The sequence below is a fragment of the Psammomys obesus genome, unplaced genomic scaffold (assembly GCF_907164565.1).
Source record: "Psammomys obesus unplaced genomic scaffold, mPsaObe1.curated_primary_1811, whole genome shotgun sequence".
NCBI lineage: Eukaryota > Metazoa > Chordata > Mammalia > Rodentia > Muridae > Psammomys > Psammomys obesus.
The window spans coordinates 12720700-12739239 of NW_026586550.1; the positions used below are offsets into that span (position 1 = coordinate 12720700).

Sequence of the window (18540 nt, forward strand, 5' to 3'; positions counted from 1 at the left end):
TCCATTAGGAAGCAACAGAATCAAAAGGGTCTTTTCTGATACTGATACCCTAAACAAGGATCATGCATGGAGATAACCTAGAACCCCTGCTCAGATGTAGCCCATGGCAGTTCAGTGTCCAAGTGGGTTCCCTAGTAATAGGAACAGGGACTGTCTCTGACAAGAACTCATGGGGTGGCTCTTTGATCAGCTCCCCTTGATGGGGGAGCAAGCAGCCTTGCCAGGCTACAGAGGAAGACAATACAGTCAGTCCTGATGAGACCTGATAAGCTAGGGTCAGATGGAAGGGGAGGAGGACCTCCCCTATCAGTGGACTGGGGGAGGGGCAAAGAAGGAGAAGAGGAAGGGTAGGATTGGGAAGGGATGAGGGAAGGGGCTACAGCTGAGATACAAAATGAATAAATTGTAATTACTAAAAAAAATAATAAAAAAGAAAAAACCTGCAGAATGCTTTTTATAATTTACTATCAAAGAAATAAGGATTAAAGGCCACGTTATATTTAAAAAAAAAACAGAAAATAAATAAATAAATTTAAAAAAAGAAGTGTGTAGGGAAAGTATATAGAAACAAAGTCAAAACTTTAACCCAAATGGCTTACTAAGTCCATTTTAAAAGCTCATATCACTGTTCCCTAAGAAAGGCCATTTATCTACCCTTCATGAATCCCTTTTCCATTAATTGAAAAAACATCCACAGAGTCCCTGGATGTTCTCTTTCTAATGCCAGCTCCTATCCAGGGTTTTTTTTTTATGATCCCATACACAAGTAACATCTCATCTTGCGGGAACTTCAGACTTCAACCACAGAAATCACTAGTGTCCTCATTTCCTGACCCCAATAGTCTGCAACTATTCTGTCATAAGACAGGAAATGTAGCAATGGAAGTTCTCTTTTCTCAAAAGGACCAAGATTTCCTTTCTGCTGTCTGAGTTCTGTGGCTTCCTTCTGGTTAAAACTCAGTTGCTTCTCTCTACTATAGTTTCAGTCCACCGTCTCAGCTGTGGCATTTACTCATTAAGACCTTCAGAGACCTCATAGCTCCATAGGGTACAAACGTAATTCCAGTATCTACCAGACTGCTCTAATGGCCCTCTTCAAGCAGGCTTTACCAGCTAGTACATTATCTCATTAAAAAATTTATAAATCTAACACATCAATAATTATGAGTTCTAGAAATAGGAAAAAAATAACTTAGTATTGCAATAATAGAATTTATAATTTATTTTGAGTAGTGATGCATGCACATATTGCTATTAGATGAAAATGCTGGTTATTGGATGACTTTAATTCATTCAGCTTTCTATAGCTTCCCTATAGTTTAATTCTAGTTACTCAGAACAGCCAATGCATTTCTTTTTTTTTTCCTATGAGTTTAGGTATGTATACAGAGGATAACCTTCTCGTGAATGCAGAAAACAGTTAAGATGTCCAAGACTTTGTCTATTCCCTTCCTTCCTTTCTTTCATTGTGATCAAATGAACTCCCTGCCTCATCTCTCATGATTTCCATTTGTCCCTGTTTTGCCCGTTCTACTCTAATGAAAATTTATTTCAAACCCAAAACATACTTTTTTAGGTTGAGTGTTTTTTTTTTTTTTCTGGCCCCTCCCATTCCTTTCTCTCTCACACATCACTCCTTTTTCTCCTCTCCTCCTCCTTTCTCCTCTCCTCCTTACTTCCCTTTACTTCCTGTCTCTTCTTTTATCCCCCACTTTTATCTCTGTCCTATACAGGACTTTCTTCATTCCCACAATATTTTTCAGTTCCAAGTTGAGCTGTGGAGGTTCTTTCAAAAGCCTTGGTCTCAGTTTGGGAGGGCCTCTGCATCTCAGCAGGAGTATGAGAGTAGAAGTCTTTTGGGAATGGGGAGGTTGTAAAGCTGAGTTTATCTTCTTTTGCCAATAGTGCCTAACAATCCTATGTCTGATCCATTTGCAGTTTCTCCCCATTGGTATGTCAACAGACAAAACCCAACTAATGAATCAAAATGCTCAGCTCTCCAGAAGTAGACCTCATTACCATGTTGATCTCATCTCCATAGAGCTGGCTTTGTTTGCTTGAGATGACTAGAATCTAGGCCCCTGTCACAGGAAGTGAAAGGATACCTGGTGCAGAAAACGAGTTATGCTGTGTGTGAAGATGTTTGTGAAAAGGAGTAACATATTGACATTGAGGATTCGTTAGGGAGCTCTATTGGTGGAAGATGCTCTGTATTTCCTGGACTAGTTTCAGTTGCAGCTAATCTCTTTAGCTGTCTCTCTAAATATTTGCTCTTGTTGTAGAGACCCATTGTCATTTGGGAGTCCTCTCACAGATCCAGCGATAGCTGATGTCACATGATGCAGCATCAAATGTCTTCGTCAGGCCTATGGTGACACAGTTGAAGTTCTGATCCTGATTGGTAACACTAAACAAAAAGAGAAAGCGACAGTAAAACTTCTGGCTTCAGTTCTGGCTTTGGCTGTTAGTGAGGTGAGGGTCTCATGGGAGCTGTGCATGGAGGGAATGAAGCCTCACCCAACCTCACACCCTCCTCCTCTGCACTGTCTTTCATCCCGACTTAGATCCCTTCTTCTCAACACATCTTCTCCAACCCAGCCCTATGCCTAGCGCTTCTGCTCAACTCTCCTGTGAACACTCACAGATTCCAAGAAGCCAGATCTAACTTGCCAGTGTTAGGTCGGAAATATGTGCTACCACCACCCAGAAAATCATATTTTAGCATTGGATGCATGTTTATAACAGGAAAGGTCACAGGAGAAGGAAAGGGATTTTAATCTTTTCCTGGACTGGAGCTGACTCTAAGAAAAACTTGGGGGAGGCAAGCTATTGGACTTCATATTCTTCCTTTCTGTCGTTCAGATCTTCCAGTTTGACCGTAAAGTTTCAATCCATGAAAAAGTTGCATGTGATTTGGTCACAAGGAACTGTGGAATTAATTTATTGTTCTACCCTGTTGCTATGTGAAATCCAACCCATTTCTTATTTTTTCTCACTCCAGTTCAACTGATTGGGAGTAATAAAAGCTTTCTTTATGGCATTCTGGTGAAGACATGGAGAAATGATCCATGCTTAGCACATCACAGTGCCTGATGTATAGTAGTCACTGAGTGGATATTAATTTTTTCTCCTTTGTAAGAAAATCCAATTGCAGGTTGTGAACCCAGCTTGTTCCTTGTCTGGCTCATCATTTTCATAAAATCTGAAAATATTACAGCCTCTTCCAAACTTTGACTCCATAGAATGATGCCAGGAAGATATCTCTTGTGAGTTACAGGTTCAGCTTTAAGGTATAGATAAGGTATATAATAAATTTTCTTTAAATGAAGGAGCTATATCTGGAGAAATGAAATGTTATGTAGTTTAATGGCTTATGCAATGTCATGTGATATATAGCAGCAGCTACCTGTGTGGGTGTTTGAAAAAAAATAATTTGTTATACGAATAATATTCTTTTACTTTTATATTATGCAAAATGTTTGATATCTCATATGGTAAAAAGGTGAGCCGGAAAGAAGTGGGTCGGAAGCAGCTAGAAAAGCAGAGCAGAGTCTAGTATAAGCCTTGGAGTTGTCTCAGTCTCGCTCTCAGGTTTGTCTCCTGATGCAAAAATCCCTAGGGAAATGCAGGGTGTTTACATACTTGCCATTGAACACAGAGTTGTTGACCCAGCGCCACTTTTTCTCTCCAGGTTGACGCATCAAACCAACAAAGTACTTCTCAGCACCAGCTACGTCCTGAAGAAACTTCTAGAAATTAAAAAAGAAGCTCATCAGTGAGCTCCTCACTGCTGCATCCTGAGCAGGGGGTCAAAGGTCGGTCTGGTTCTAGGAACCAGGTAGGCAGTGGAGAGCTAGGCAGTGGGTGTCCCTGGCACTTGCCATCAATTCCAGGGAAGTTCTGAAACTTTGCAGGAAGCGAGATCACCTGGATATCTGAACCAAACACAGACAGCCTGTGTTTCTGGTGCAGTAGGTCCAATGTAGATAATGAAGAACTTATGTTACTGACAATAGCCCCTGTGATGTCGGTATTGCCTGCCTGGGTCAACCCGGAAGGAATGAGAAAGTAGGACAGCATTGTCAAAACTAGTCATTTCCAATACACATTTTATATCTGGCATGCCTCTCTTTGTTAAATTTTCATCATTCTAAAAAAATTTATTTTGACTAGTTGATCAATAGAATCTAATTGATGACGCAAAAATGAACCCACACATCTACAGACACTTGATTTTGACAAAGAAGCCAAAACTACATAATGGAAAAAGAAAAGCATCTTCAGTAAGTTGTTCTGGTTTAACTGGATATCTACATGTAGAAAAATGCAAATAGATCCATATTTATCACCCTGCACAAAACTCAAATCCAAGTAGATCAAAGACCTCAACATAAAACCAGAAATAATATATCTATTAAAAGAGAAAGTGGGGAAAGAGCCTTGAATTCATTGGCACAGGAGAGAATTTCTTGAGGAGAACACCAACAGATCAGGCTCTAAGATCAACAATTAATAAATAAGACTTCATGAAATTGAAAAGCTTCTTTAAGGCAAAAGACACTGTCAGTAGAACAAAACGATAGCCTACAGATTGGGAAAATATCTTCACCATCTCCTACATCTGACAAAGGGCTAATATCTAAAATATATAAAGAATTCAAGTAATTAAAAATCAACAAGCAAAACAATCCAATAATAATGGGGTAAAGAGCAAAACAGATAATTCTAAACAGAGGAATACCGAATGGCTGAGAAGCACATAAGAAATGCTCAACATTATTAGTCATCAGGGCAATGCAAATCAAAATTACTCTGAGATTCCATATTACACTTGTCAGAATGGCTAAGACAAAAACTGAAGTGACAGCACATGCTGGAGAGGATGTGGAGAAAGTGGAGCCCTCCTCCATTTCTGGTAGGAGTGCAAACTTGTACAACCACTTTGAAAATCAATCTCATGTTATCTCAGAAAATTGAGAATAGCTCTACCAAGATCCAGCTATACCAACACTGGGTATATACTCAAAAGATGCTCTATCACAACGCAAGATCACTTGATCAATTATGTTCATAGTAGCTTTATTTGTAATAGCTAGAATCTGGAAACAACCAAAATGTTCCTCAATGGAAGAATGGATACAGAAATTGTAGTAAATTTACACAATGGAATATTATTCAACTATTAAAAAACAAGGAAATCATGAAATTTGCAGGCAAATGGATGGAACTAGAAAGGATCATCCTGAGTGAGGTAACCCAGACTCACAAAGACACACAATGGTATGTACTCATTTATAAGTGAATTTTAGCCATATAGCAAAGGATAACCATACTACAACTCATGGATCCAAAGAACATAAATAACAAGGATGACCCAAGGAAGGATGCTTAATTCCCACTCAGAAGTGGAAATGGAATAGACAATAGAATGAGGTGAAGGGAAGGACAGGGTAAGAGAGGGAGCATCGAGAGAAATGAGGGACAATATAAGACCTGGGGAGAGTGAGGTTGGGAAGGCAGAGGGCTTACAGAGAGAAGAGAAACCTTGGGCGTGGAGTTCTCTATGACAAGCTGGAGCCCTAAGACAGGGTGGGCTTCTAGGAGGAAACGAGGGTGACTCTAGCTGAGACCCCTAGTAACCAGGGTCATGGAAACAGAAGAGCCTACTCTGTAAGAAGACATGACTCCTAGTGAAGGAAGGGGAATTTCCATCCACCCACAAAAACTTTGACCCAAAATTTACCTTGCCTACAAGATGGACAGGGACAGAAATAGAGCAGAGATTGAGGAAATGTCCAACCAATGCCTGCCCAACCTGTGACTCACCACAGGGGAGACATGGTTAATGATCCTGAACTATGCTTGCCAAGCATAGCTGTCCTCTGAGTGGCTCCACCTAGCACCTGATGGACACAGATGCTGAGACCCACCATTAGTCATTGGGTGGAGCACAGAGAGCCTTGTGGAAGAGATAGGGGATGGATAAAAGGACTCAGAGAGGACAGGAGCTTCACAAGAAGACCAACAGAGCCAACTAACCAGGGTCCAGGGGGGCGTGTGGAGACTGAAGCACCAACCAAGGATCATGCATATACTAGACGTAGGCCCCCTACATAGATATATAGTCAATGGGTAACTCTGTCCTTATATGAATCCTCTAGTATGAGGAATGGAGGCTGTCTCTGACATGGATTCTGTTGCCTGCTTTTCCATTACTCTTCCCTGGCAGGACTACCTTGCCAGGTCACAAGGGAAGAGGATGTGCTCAGTCCTGATGCCACTTGATATGCTGGTGTGGGTGGGTGGGGACTCCCTTTCTCTGAGGAGTTGGGGAGTAGAGGGAAAACAGGGTGGGAGGGTGGGACCAGCGGGAGAGGAGGAAGGGGCTACAATGTGGATATCAAATAAATAAATAAAAATTAAAATAAAAAATTTTAAAAAAGAAAAAAATCACATTCTCAATTACATTGAATGGAATGAAAAAAAATGTATTGAGCGTTATAGGCAAAACATCAATGTTGTGATCTTTTTCTGTGGTCAATATGCAGAGAAAGCTGGGGACTCAGGTAGTGTGGTGGAAATTGGATACACTGAAACTTACATGGTGAATGGAAGAAACGAAGGGATCGATTTCTACTCATCCTCTTCTCTTCACTCTCCGTTTCTCTCCCCATCCTCCCCTGTCTCTCTTTTGCTCCTGATTTTCTACCTGAAAACATCTTGCTCTTCCACTTGGCTACTGCATCCAAGAAGTTTTGGCTTATTTTGGCTAAGGAGATGAATCAGTTGGTGAGACAAGTCCCCAGGACCTATGTGATAGCCCAACTTTGGAGTGACTTGTAATCCCACCACTGCTATGGCAGGGTGAGAGGCAGGAACAGGCGGATCTCTGGGAGGCTTGGGGGGGAGAGCAGCTAACCTAGCTCTGTTACAGTGAATAATAAGATACCCTACCTCAAACAAGGATGAAGATGAGGCTGTTCTCTGACCCTTATATGCCTGCTATGGCACATGTGTGCCCACATGAACACACACACACTAAAATATTACTTTTCTTTTCTCTAATTTCCTCATTGCATATGCATAAAACATGCATATTAATATGGCTCATGGCCAACACAAGGAAAAAGGATACATTAAATAAAACTCTTAAACAGTATTAGTCTATTTTCATTATCACAGAGGTAAACTATTATCTGATTCTTTGTTTTTCACATTATTGATTTTAACACATATTTTTCTTATATACATTGAGATGATACATTAATATCATAAGTAATTCATATCTCCCTCCTTTACTATATATATATATACGTATATATATATATATATATATATCTCACAAAATATACTGTAGTTTTTCAGTAACTTAAACTTTTATTGTATTTAACATTCATTCATTCACTCATTTTTGTGCCTGTGTGGTTTTGTGAGCATATGTGTATATATTCATGTCATACCTGGGACCCTTTTGGAGGTTAGAGAGCAGCCTGAGGGAGCTGGTTCTCTCTGGGAACATGTGGGTCCCAGGGATTGAACTCAGGTCGTCAAGCCTAGTGGCAGGAACCTTTACCTGCTCAGCCATCTTTCTAGGTTCATATGACACTTATTCATTTATTTGTTATTATTTATTTATTTATTTAGGAGTATTACTCTTTTTTATTATTGTTTATTATTATTAGTTATATTTTATTAACTCTGTATCCCAGCTGTATCCCGCTCTCTTATTCCCTCCCAATCCCACCCTCCCTCCCTCAGCTTCTCCCTGCCCCTTTCCAAGTCCACTAATTGGGGAGGATCTCTTCCCCTTTCGTCTGGCCCTGTTTTATCAGGTATCTTCAGGACTGGCTACAAAGTCCTCCTCTCTAGCCTAGCAGGACTGCTCCTCTCTTGGGGGGTGGGGAGGTCAAAGAGCCTGCTTGAGTTCCTGTCAGAGATAGTCCCTGTTCCCCTTACTATGGGAAACCAATTGGTTATTGAGCTACCATGAGCTTCAACTGAGCAAAGGTTCTAGGTTATATCCATACATGGTCCTTGGTTGGAGAAACAGTTTTAGAAAAAAACCCTGTGCCCAGATATATTTGGTCCTTGTGGGGCTCCTATTCTTTCCACGTCATACTAACTCCCCTTCTGCTGAAGGTTTGGTTATGAGTCTTAGTATCTGTTTTGAAACGCTGCTTGGTAGAGTCTTTCAGATGCCTTCTGCAGTTATTTAAATTAATTTGTTTATTTTATACATATGTATGTGCTCACATGTGTGTGACACACTATTTCTGTGGAGAGCAGAGGTCAACTTAGGGTTGCTTCTTTCCTTGTATTGTGTGACTCTCAGATCTCTGGGATTGAACTCAGGTCTCCAGGCGCAGTAGCACCCGACTTGATCCATTGAGACATCCTCTAGGTCCGTAACCCACTTCTGCATGCATTAGGCTTTTGGTCAGTCTTTGTGCTTTAAATGTCTTGGTCCATCCCTAGGTTACAAGCCTTTTGTTGTGGTTTGTGAGGAAGACAACAGAATCTGGATTTCTAGTTTAGATGAAAGTGAAGAACCTCCCAATCTCAGGTTTAGAAGGACTGTGAACTTCCGGGCTAGGTTCATCTCTACTCCTCACCATCATCCTACCCATCCTTCACCAAACTGTCCCATAGGCTCCACCAACTGCAGCCGGGGTAGGGCAGACTATTTCATTACACCATCCCAATGCTTTTACCAGTTTCTCTGCTGTGTCGACAATTGCCAGTGTGGATCCTTTGGTCGCACAATCATCCCTGCTGTTTTCCCAAGAGAATTCAGAGGTGGAGAAGAAAAAGCATCTTCCTAGTTGAAAGTCCCAATCTTTGGGACAACCTGGAGAGATCGGGGGAGGAGGAGCAGAGACAGAGATGCAGTGAAACGTGATTAGTGCTTTGCAATGCGACCCCTGGAACTGAGTCAAAAAATGATGGTACATGAGTTTGTTTGTCACTACTGACATAAAGTTTTCCCGATTCATGAGGAAATCCCATCACTCTACTTCCCCTGTCCCTAACATAAAGGGAATGAGAGCTCTTCATGGTCCCTTGGAGAAAAAGTCCCCCAAAGAATGAGAGGATGGGAAAAGTCCTGGAGAATCAGCTTGTGAGTTCCAAGCGGGTGGGAGGAGCCCAGGATCATGTACCTGTTCCATAGCTTCTGGTGGGAATTAAGCTCTCATTATTCCTCCCAAAAATCTGTGAGACTGAAATGAAAAGAAAGCCCGATGGTTACCACACGGCAAACATAACAGTCATGTTTGTAGGGTGTGGGCTGTTGGGTTCTGAGCATCTGTGCTTTTCCTGAACAAGGCTCCGGATTTGATCCCTAGTGCTAGTAGGGGGGAAAAATCAGGTAGAGACAACTATCAATGAGTTTGCTGTTCCTTTCCACAGATGTAAAGGAGACAAGGACCTATGTGTAGCATGTGTATGCAAGTTTCTTAGGAACTGTTAGAATTCAGGGCGTAGAAGCTGGATGCTAGAGAGATTACCATTCAGCACGTTAGTGGTCCCGTAGCTCTCCGTAGGGACGAAGCCATCGTGACTTTTGCCAAAAACCTGCGGGACTGCAAAGAAAATCAGCTGGTGGCTCAGCCGCAGTGTGGCTACAAATGAAAGGAGCAAAGGAGCCACAGGGGATGCCAGGGAAATGTGGCCAGAGGGGAGAGCACTGAGGCTTCTGCCTCTGTGGAGGTGTGTATATTTTTACTTGTCTTCACTTACCTACTTGTGTATCTTTTCCGCTCTCGTTATTGTCATTACAGGTTAAAGTTGGGTCACAAGGAAAATACCTCTTACCCAACTGCAGCAATTGACTCACTTTTCCTTCCTCCTTCATTTTTTTCCTACTGGCTTCAGAACTAAATCTTTGGCAGTGAGGCTTCTTATAGTAACGAATTGATAGAGAAGGCTTTATGCACACACACACACACACACATGCCCACACCCTTCACCTCAGCTAAATCTTCCTCTTATAGTTAGCTCTTTACACAGCCTTATTAGATTGAACTGGAGCGGTATGTTCTAAATTATAGCAACAATGAAAACCCAGGCTAAATATTCTAGTTTAGATTATCCAGCGAAGACTTGCAAAAAAGCTTAGTGTAAGGGCTCCACCCTCTTTACACAGTCAGCTGTGCCCCACCATTGTAGACCATGGAACCTGACCCCACATCTGTGCTGCAGTGCGGGAAGACAAGTGCAAGAGCCCAGGCACGGAGTCCTTGCATGCGACCTGGCATTCTGAGCAGAATGAAACAGTACAGACGCTGGAGAGAAGGCTTGCACAAATACTCACAATACAGCAGAAACACGGTCATCCCAACGGCTTTGATCGCTACTACGACAAACCCTGAGATGGTCATGTGCCAGTTCATGATGATGTAATTCAGAGACCTGTGGGATCAGAGCAACATCCTGAAAATCTGGGGGTGAAGCTGCTTTACCCTGCCTTAGCATCGTCTCTTGCTCAGAGCACCCAGGGGAGGGTTGGAAGGCAAGCATTCTACTAACAGGTGAAAGGACATGGCCCAGTCATGTCAAGAACACTCATGGGAGACCTGCGTGCTGTCTCTCCTTCATGGATACTTTAGCGTTAGGCCTTAACCTTGTCTCCATTTGTGGTTTCATAAACCCTGTATAAATAAGTAGATCTCCTGGAATTCAAGAATACTTAGTCTTGAAATGACCCTTGCTTACAAGCTTATAGGCTTGGCAATGCTAAACGACCTTATAGAAGCTGCAGTCTCCAGTGTGTCACCGGTATGTGCCAGATGAACAGAGGACAGACAGACAGACAGACTTACCTGATCTCCTTCTGGAAGTCTGGGCTGACAGACAGATAGGAGTCTGTTTGACAGACTAACACTTGGTGTGGAGAGCAGGGGTCCTTGTCTCCTGAGCATATGCTCCTGCTCTGGTAATGGTAACGGGTAAGGTTCTTGTTCGCAGCCGCTCTGTCATCAAAGCACCTCCAAGCAGAACTTCTTCCTGTTCAGTGCTCTTGGCAAAGGAGTAGGCGGGGCCAAGAGGGGAAGGGAAACTCTAATTCTGTAGGAGGAATGTTCCTGTCAGGGGAACAGTTTTAGAAGACTTTGGAAAACCACCTGCCTCAGCTCAGACTGACCCTTCTTCCGTTAACTTTCTGTAGCTAGTAGGATGAGGTCTGGCTCAGTGTAGTGTGTGCATCTTTGCAGATCCCTTCTTTCATGGATGTTAAGTACTCAGCCATGTGCTAGCTATTCTCTTAGCACCTGGGAAAGATGTGGTGGATCCATGCCTCTCATTGACACCAAATCTGCCCTAGTACTATCTGCCAGCAACCCTGAACTGAAATTCTTTCATGCATTTTCTCTTTGGCCTTGTTTTCTCATCATGTATTCACATAACATACCTTTATGACCACATAATCACACAGCATAACAGTACCACCTGCTCTGTCTGTCTGTCTGTCTGAGATACACTATAGACTTCTTTATATTCTCTTTGACTAGATAATTCTCATGCATCCTTTAGATCTCACTTCCTTCAGGAAAAGTCTTTTGCCAATCCTCCACTCACCTGTCCCATTTAGGTTTAGAAATCCCTTACCTAGTACCATGATACTGGGTACCAGTTCCTTGGGAGAATTCTTGCATGGCTGCCTACTTGTGTACTCTACTTTCCACACTCTGAAACTTGAAACCTGGAGCTGTTTACCTTCCCATTTCTGTCACTCTGAAGCAGCCACAGTACTTGGAGTATTGTGCTTTAAAATGGCATCTGACTTCTAGGCTTGTCATTCAAACTTTCATTTGTGGACTTATTATTAGACCTACAAAATAAATCTTTCTGATCACTAATTTTTGTATGACACTACTTACACAACTGATGACTTTGTAGTCATTGTTTTTAAAGATAATATAAATGTTAGACAATTTCCAAGCAAACAGATTCCTGACTAAAACTCCAACTTAAGCAGTCAACATGGCCTGCAGACTGTAATGACAGCACTTCGAATAATAACTTGTTTGTAAACGAAATTAACTTGTATTACTAATAGCATGTTGCTTTAATGTAAATTTTAATGTAAAATTATATAGCAACTCAGACTTCATAGAAAAATACCCAGTTTTTAGTAAATAGAAGTACTCTCTAATAGAACATTGTGATACACCCAAACTGATGTGTTAGAGAATGAAGGTGAGGGGAAGCTGTGGGGCCTGGACAGGTGGGGCTTAAAGCCTGTGTAAGGAAGGCTCTTGGGTTCTGCAGCTTACCAGGAACAGAGCTACCATGGAGGCACACTTCACTGCAATGACACCTCAAATAAACTGCAAGTTCTATCACAGAGGGGAGTCATTCTAGTTGGATGCTAAAGACGTTACCTCCTCAATGTCAAACTGTGTCAGTTCCAGACAGATGGAACACAATACTCAGAAGGCAGACTTCCTACCCACATGTCTCTTGCCAAAACTGCAAACAGTCGTTAAATATTGACCCCATCTTTCTTCATTAAGTCCTGTAAGATCTGACCCTATGGCGTCCATCAGTATCCATTACAGATGTGCATATGGGTAAAACTTTCTCATACCTCACTTGAAAGCTTAACAAAAAGAAGGCTGGGCATGGTGCCACACACCTTTAATCCCACCTCCAGGGAGGCAGAGCCAGGAAGATCTCTGAGTTTGAGGCCAGCCTAGTCTACAGAGCAAGTTCCAGGACAGCCAGGGCTACACAGAGAAACCCTGTCTCAGATTCTGTCCTCCATCCCCCCAAAAATGTTTAAGAAAAAGAAACCAGTGAATATTTGAATATAAGATGACTTTGTAGCATTACAAAGACCCAGTTTCCATCAGTTTCCATCTATGAGACGAAACTTTAAGACACAGGAAATATTAGATCACATCTCACATATGCTTTTAATAAGATGTTGTAGAACAGTGATTCTGTGAAAGAAAAATGCCATTAAGCAGACAAAAGTTACTTGGAGGTTTAATTGATAATTAAAAACAACAACAACAACAAACAGTAGGAGGAAGGGCTCTGAATAGTATAGTAAAAGAATGAAAAAAAGTCAGAAGATGTCATTGAGATAGCAATTCAAAAGTCAGAGTAAAAGGGAAAAAAGATGATTAGAGAAGAAATATATATATATATATATATATATGTTAATATTGGATCTAATGAAAATAGAACTAGATACCATTATGAAATAAATTAAAGAATAACTTATCTATATAAAAGATAATGATAAAAGTTAAATTAACTAAAAATATTAGACTTTCCATTGCAAGTAAGTTAATGAAGTAATTTTTTAAAAATAGACATTTCCCAAATGATGTCTATGGAGTGCAGAAAAAAATATATCATTTCAATAAAGTCAAATGTGAAAATCTAATCTAGTTGGGTACTGTTGCTGAAGACAGTTAATATGACTCAGACTTCACTTGACAAAAATTGGCTATAAAGATATATGTAATATAAATAGCAATGCGATTAGTTAGTAATATTGATTTGCAGTATTGATAAATGATTTTGCACTATGACTTTGCCTATGACGTATAAACTATCAAGTGTTAATTTATTTTTATGTGATACAAAAAGCCTTATTGGCAAGCATAATGAGGTAGAAATTTTGTGGGGGACATTTTAAATTCATGCTACCAGTGACTATGGCCACAGTGGTCACTGTTCACAATGACAAAGAACTGAAGTCTGTTCGTTGCACCGTTTGTCAGGAAACACGTTGTGCTAACATGTTCACAAATGTGGTAACTAAGGCTGGGGCTAGGCAGGCTTGAATGTCTGGATTCATGGAAACCTTAGGGCTTTGAAGGACGAATTAGATTTATAGCACAAGATTTTTTATCAACGTTAGAATGAACAAGAAATGTGTGTGTGTGTGCGTGCAGATTTAAGGTGTACCATACTCATTGGTTCTAAGATTCACTCAGAAAATCTCTTACCCAACAGTAGAAAGATGTTGCACGTGTTATAATTAGGATATGATCTATTTTCCTCAATGGCTTATGTATCCAGGCTTGGTTTCTGATGAAAACGATATTCAGAAGAAGGGCTTCTGAGAAGTGACAATACCATGATGGCTCTGCCTTCATCAATGGCTTAATCCATCAAAGGATTTAAATTTTGAATAGACAATTCATAGATTGTGGAGGAGAAGTAGGTCTGTGGGAGGTGGCATGAGTGTTCTTGAAGGTTATGTGCTACCTTGGCCCTTTCCTGTCTTTTCTACTCTCCAGCCATCATGAGGTGAGGTGAGCAATTCTGCTCTGTCACACTTCCTCACTGATGGTTTCTCTCTCTGTGGCCCCAAAATGATGGAGCCAGCCAACCATGGCCTGCATCATCTGAAAACAGGAGCCAAAATAAATCCTTCTTCCTTTAAGTGGTTTGCATCATGTATTTTATAACAGCAACAAAAGACTGGCTAATACAGAACCTCTTCTCTCAACCTCATAATCTAAAAATCATGGGTGTTTAAGGGGACTGGGAGGGAATGAGGGAGTGGGATACAGCTGGAATACAGAGTTAATAAAATGTAACTAATAATAAAAAAATAAAAGAAAAAATCCTATGCAAAAGGCACCATTTTTTTTGCAAACAACCTATATAATTCTCTCATATACTTTAATAATTTTTAGATTTTTACAAATGTAATTTTAAAAAGTATTTTTGCTTGATAGTTAAATTTACAACGGCAAAACTCATTTATACAGATGGCTTACTATTTGTTCATTTATATTATAATTTTTCTTAGTGATATATAATATAACGAGGGATCATCTCATTGATTCCATCTTAGATCCTATGACATACAATAATAAAGAATAAAATAAAATAAAGTCATAACAATTCTAAACTTTGCAAAACATGTTATATTACTGTCCAGCTTGACACAAGAAACAGAAGGCCTGAAATACCCTTCAAAATTTGTTCTAAGATTTTTTTTTTGGCAGAGCTGTAAAGTATATGCTGTAAGAAACTGATTTTTGTAAGTAGCAATTTTATGTGAAACTTAAGTTTGAAATCCTACAAGAATTTGTTTCTTCAATGAATTTTTGGGGTACTTTTCATACTTTTGGCTGTCAAATTGATACAAACCTGGAGTTATCTGGTAAAAAGAAGGCTCAGTTGAGGAACTACCTCTGTCAGATTGAGCCCACATTTCTGTGGACTTTTTCTTTGATTGTTTGTTTTTTTATTTGTCTTTTCATTTGCTTTAATTTAGTTTCTTTTTTTTTGTATGTTAAACTGATCATTTTGAAGCAACCTTTTTTTTAACATAACAATATAAAATATAATAAGATCAAACAAAACACATTGTATTGAAGTTGGACAAGGCACTCCAACAGAAGAAAAAGAGCCCCAAGAACAGGCACAAGAATCAGAAGTTCACTCATTTACATGTTCAGGAGGCCCCCCAAAAATACTAAATTTAAAGCTATAATATATATGCAGAGGACCTGGTGCAGGCTCATGTTGGCCATGTGCTTATAGCTTTAGTTTCTGAGTTCATATGAACTTTGCTCAGTTGAGTTAGAGGGCCTGGTTCTCCGCATATCCTCCATTCCCTCTGGTTGTTATACTCTCTCTGCCTTCTCTTCTGTGGGGCTCCCTGAGTTCTGAGAGGAAGGATTTGATAGAGATATCCCATTTAGATTGTGTGTTCCAAGGTCTCTTTCTCAGAGGAGTGTCTGGCTGTGGGGCTCTGTATTCGTTCCCATCTGCTATAGGAGGAAATTTCTCTGATGATGGCTGAGCAAGTCCCTGGTCTATGAGTATATCAGAATATCATTAAGAGCCATTTTATTGTTACTCTGTTTTTCTTTTTTAGACCAGTAAGTAATATTTGGTTTTACCCTAGACTCTGAGCAGTCTAGTCTTTGGCTCTTGGTCTCCCAAGTAGTGTGAGATATGGATTCCATTTCATACAGAAGGCCTTAAGTCAAATTAGACACTGAAGAGGGTGAGCTGACACCTCCACAGAACCTTCTCCCCTACACTCTAGTGTCTTTGGTATGGGAAAGTGCTCTGCAAGTTACCAAAAGACAAACAGAAACACCAACCCAGCCATAAAACCTCTGATCTATAATCTGTTCTGCCTGCTAAATATGGTGCCACAAAATTTGTGGGGGTAACCAACCAATGTGGGGCACTTTTACATTGCTAATTGATGTGGGTGATTCTATCCCTGGAGAGGTAGGTCTGGCTATATTAGAAGGGAGCTGAAAGTGAGCCCGGAAGGAAGCCAGGAAGCAGCATTCCTACATGATATCTACTTTGGTTCCTGCCTTTAGATTCGTCACCAAGTTTCTGACTTGACCTCCCTTGATGATGGACTCCAACTTCAGCCAAATAATCCTTTTCCTCAGAGTTGCTTTGGTCAGTGTTTTATCACAGCAATATAAAAGCAAAGTAGGATAGGTGCGAGACAGGTACAATGTATTGCTTTGTTATATGCCAATATTGTATAATGAGCAAATCAGTGTGGTTACCACTTCCATTGCCTCAACCATTCAACATCTTTTCTAACAAGGACCATGCATGGACTGGACCTAGGCCCCCTACACAGATGTGGCCAATGGGCAGCTGAGCCTTCATGTGGGTGCACTAGTAAGGGGAATGGAGGCTGTCTCTGACATGGACTCTGTTGCCTGCTTTTTGATTTGATCATTTCCCCCTGGTGGGGCTGTCTAGAAAGGTCATAGGGGAAGAGGACACACTTTGTCCTGATGAGACTTGATGAGCTGGAGTCGGTGAGAGGGTGAGGGCTCCTCTTTTCTGAGTAATAGGGGAGGGGGAAGGGAGAAGAAGGAGAGAGAGTGGGACTGGAAGGAATGGAGGGAGGGGCCTACAATCTGGATGTAAAGTGAATAAATAAATTAATTATAAAAGAAATATATGATACAAACATTCCTTGTTTGATTGCTTAATAGACCCTGTTATTTCTATCTAATTGTAATTTTGCAGTTCTTAAATCAGATGTTTTTATTTTCTGCAATCCCCAACCCTCCTCATTCTTTGGTAATGACTAGTCTACTTTCTGTGAAAACAACTGTTGTTAAAAAAAAAGAAAGAAAACAACTGTTGTGATTCCACATTTAATTTCTTGTGTCTAAATTATTTTATTTAACATAATATCTTCCAGGTTTATTCATGTGGTGACAGGATTCCCCCTCCCCCGAAATAGCTGAATACAATTGTATCTCGGGTGGTATTTAAGAGGGTAACTAAATAAACCTTATTTAAGTCTGATCTCAAGCATATTGAGTGACATGCTTTGCAGACCAAACAGAGTAAGATGTACTCTGAAGACATTCTGTCAGTAACCCACTTCCTGGGCCTTCTGTGATTGTTTGGCTGCTCCTCCTTTCGTTATGTTTTCACTGAGGTCAGGCCTCCATTATTTAAATTTCCTCGTAACTCTGAGCTAGGTCATTCTAATTCTTAAATAGTGCTTGCTTTCTTAGTCCACAGTGGGGTTACCTGTTTACTCCTTCCTGTTTTGTCTTTAACTGTCCCCTCCAAATGGTTTTGCACTGTTTGCTGTATATCACAGGTCTTTGACAGAAATTGTTAGAGCCTCATGGAAAATTTTTAAAAAAATCTGGGAAGTATTGGCTCATAGAATATAAGTGGCCATGGCTTCAAATCAAAGCAGACAGTGAAGCAGTTAGGGAGGGCACTCAGTTAACATGCTCTGGGTACAATCTTCAGGACCATGGAAAAGAAAAGAAGGAACAATGCAAACTCAACAAGGTAAGAATGCAGCTGGAGGTATGGCTCTGTGGTGGGTCACGTGGCTAAGCATGTGTGAGGCTCTTAGGTCAGTCCTCAGCCCCATAGCAAAACAAAGCATGACAAAACGAAACAAAGCACACCAAACCAGAGTTAAGATATAACCTTTTAGTGGACTGAGGGAGGAACATGGGAGGAGAAGTGGGGGTGGGACTGGGAGGGAATGAGGGAGGGGGCTACAGCTGGGATACAAAGTGAATAAACTGTAATTAATTAAAAATAAATAAATTTTAAAAAGTAAAAGAAGATATAACTGGTATATCAAGAGACAAATAAACTAGGTTTTGCTTTCTGCCTCATGTCTCTGTCCACTCCTGGCAGGGAACATGGCCGTAAGAATCTATTGGATTTCATGAATTACAAAATTTTCTCAGATTAAATAAGAAAGAACTCAGGAATGGTCATCTATCAGTTTAGAATGAGCCATTAAGTATTGTAAAGGGCAGAGTCTTAGAAAACATCTTGGTGGTATATAAGGAGAAACAGCCACCATTAGGCAGGATGTACCGGGAAGGGAGAAAAAAAGAAAAAGAAATTAAAAAAAAATCTACTCCAACCCAACTGTCTTTGTTATGTCTCACCCATATGCCCCTCTCAAGACTACATGGCCAACATTTTCCTTCTGCCGTTACAACCTAACCCCAAGCCTACATTTAAAAAAAATTATTACAATTTATTCACTTTTTATCCTCGCTTCAGTTCCCTCCCTCCTCTTCTCCAAACTTC

At 40.6% G+C, this 18540-nt stretch overlaps 1 protein-coding gene across 2 annotated transcripts; it reads right to left on the bottom strand.

The window, feature by feature from the left end:
• Positions 1 to 1520: 1520 nt before the first annotated feature.
• Clec5a (C-type lectin domain containing 5A) lies at positions 1521 to 10976 on the bottom strand. Of its 2 annotated transcripts, XM_055602123.1 has the most exons (7): positions 10821 to 10976; positions 10313 to 10410; positions 9507 to 9581; positions 9159 to 9218; positions 8712 to 8848; positions 3643 to 3749; positions 1521 to 2407 (listed from the first exon to the last, which is right to left on the bottom strand). In XM_055602123.1, exons 2-7 carry the CDS (start codon positions 10389 to 10391, stop codon positions 2293 to 2295), a joined length of 573 nt encoding a protein of 190 aa, XP_055458098.1. In that variant the 5' UTR covers positions 10392 to 10410; positions 10821 to 10976; the 3' UTR covers positions 1521 to 2292. The 2 variants fall into 2 exon arrangements, with proteins under 2 accessions (XP_055458098.1, XP_055458099.1); XM_055602124.1 differs by lacking the exon at positions 9507 to 9581.
• Between the last annotated feature and the right edge of the window lie 7564 nt (positions 10977 to 18540).

What these genes read in the sequence shown, in the direction of transcription:
- Clec5a (XM_055602123.1), bottom strand. Translation starts at nt 10,391, where the DNA reads ATGAACTGGCACATGACCATCTCAGGGTTTGTCGTAGTAGCGATCAAA. An exon ending in GACCGTGTTTCTGCTGTATT is followed by an intron (nt 9,582 to 10,312) that starts GTGAGTATTTGT and finishes TTTTCTTTGCAG; the next exon opens with TCCCGCAGGTTTTTGGCAAA. An exon ending in AACTCTGTGTTCAATGGCAA is followed by an intron (nt 2,408 to 3,642) that starts GTATGTAAACAC and finishes CTTTTTGTTTAG; the next exon opens with TGTTACCAATCAGGATCAGA.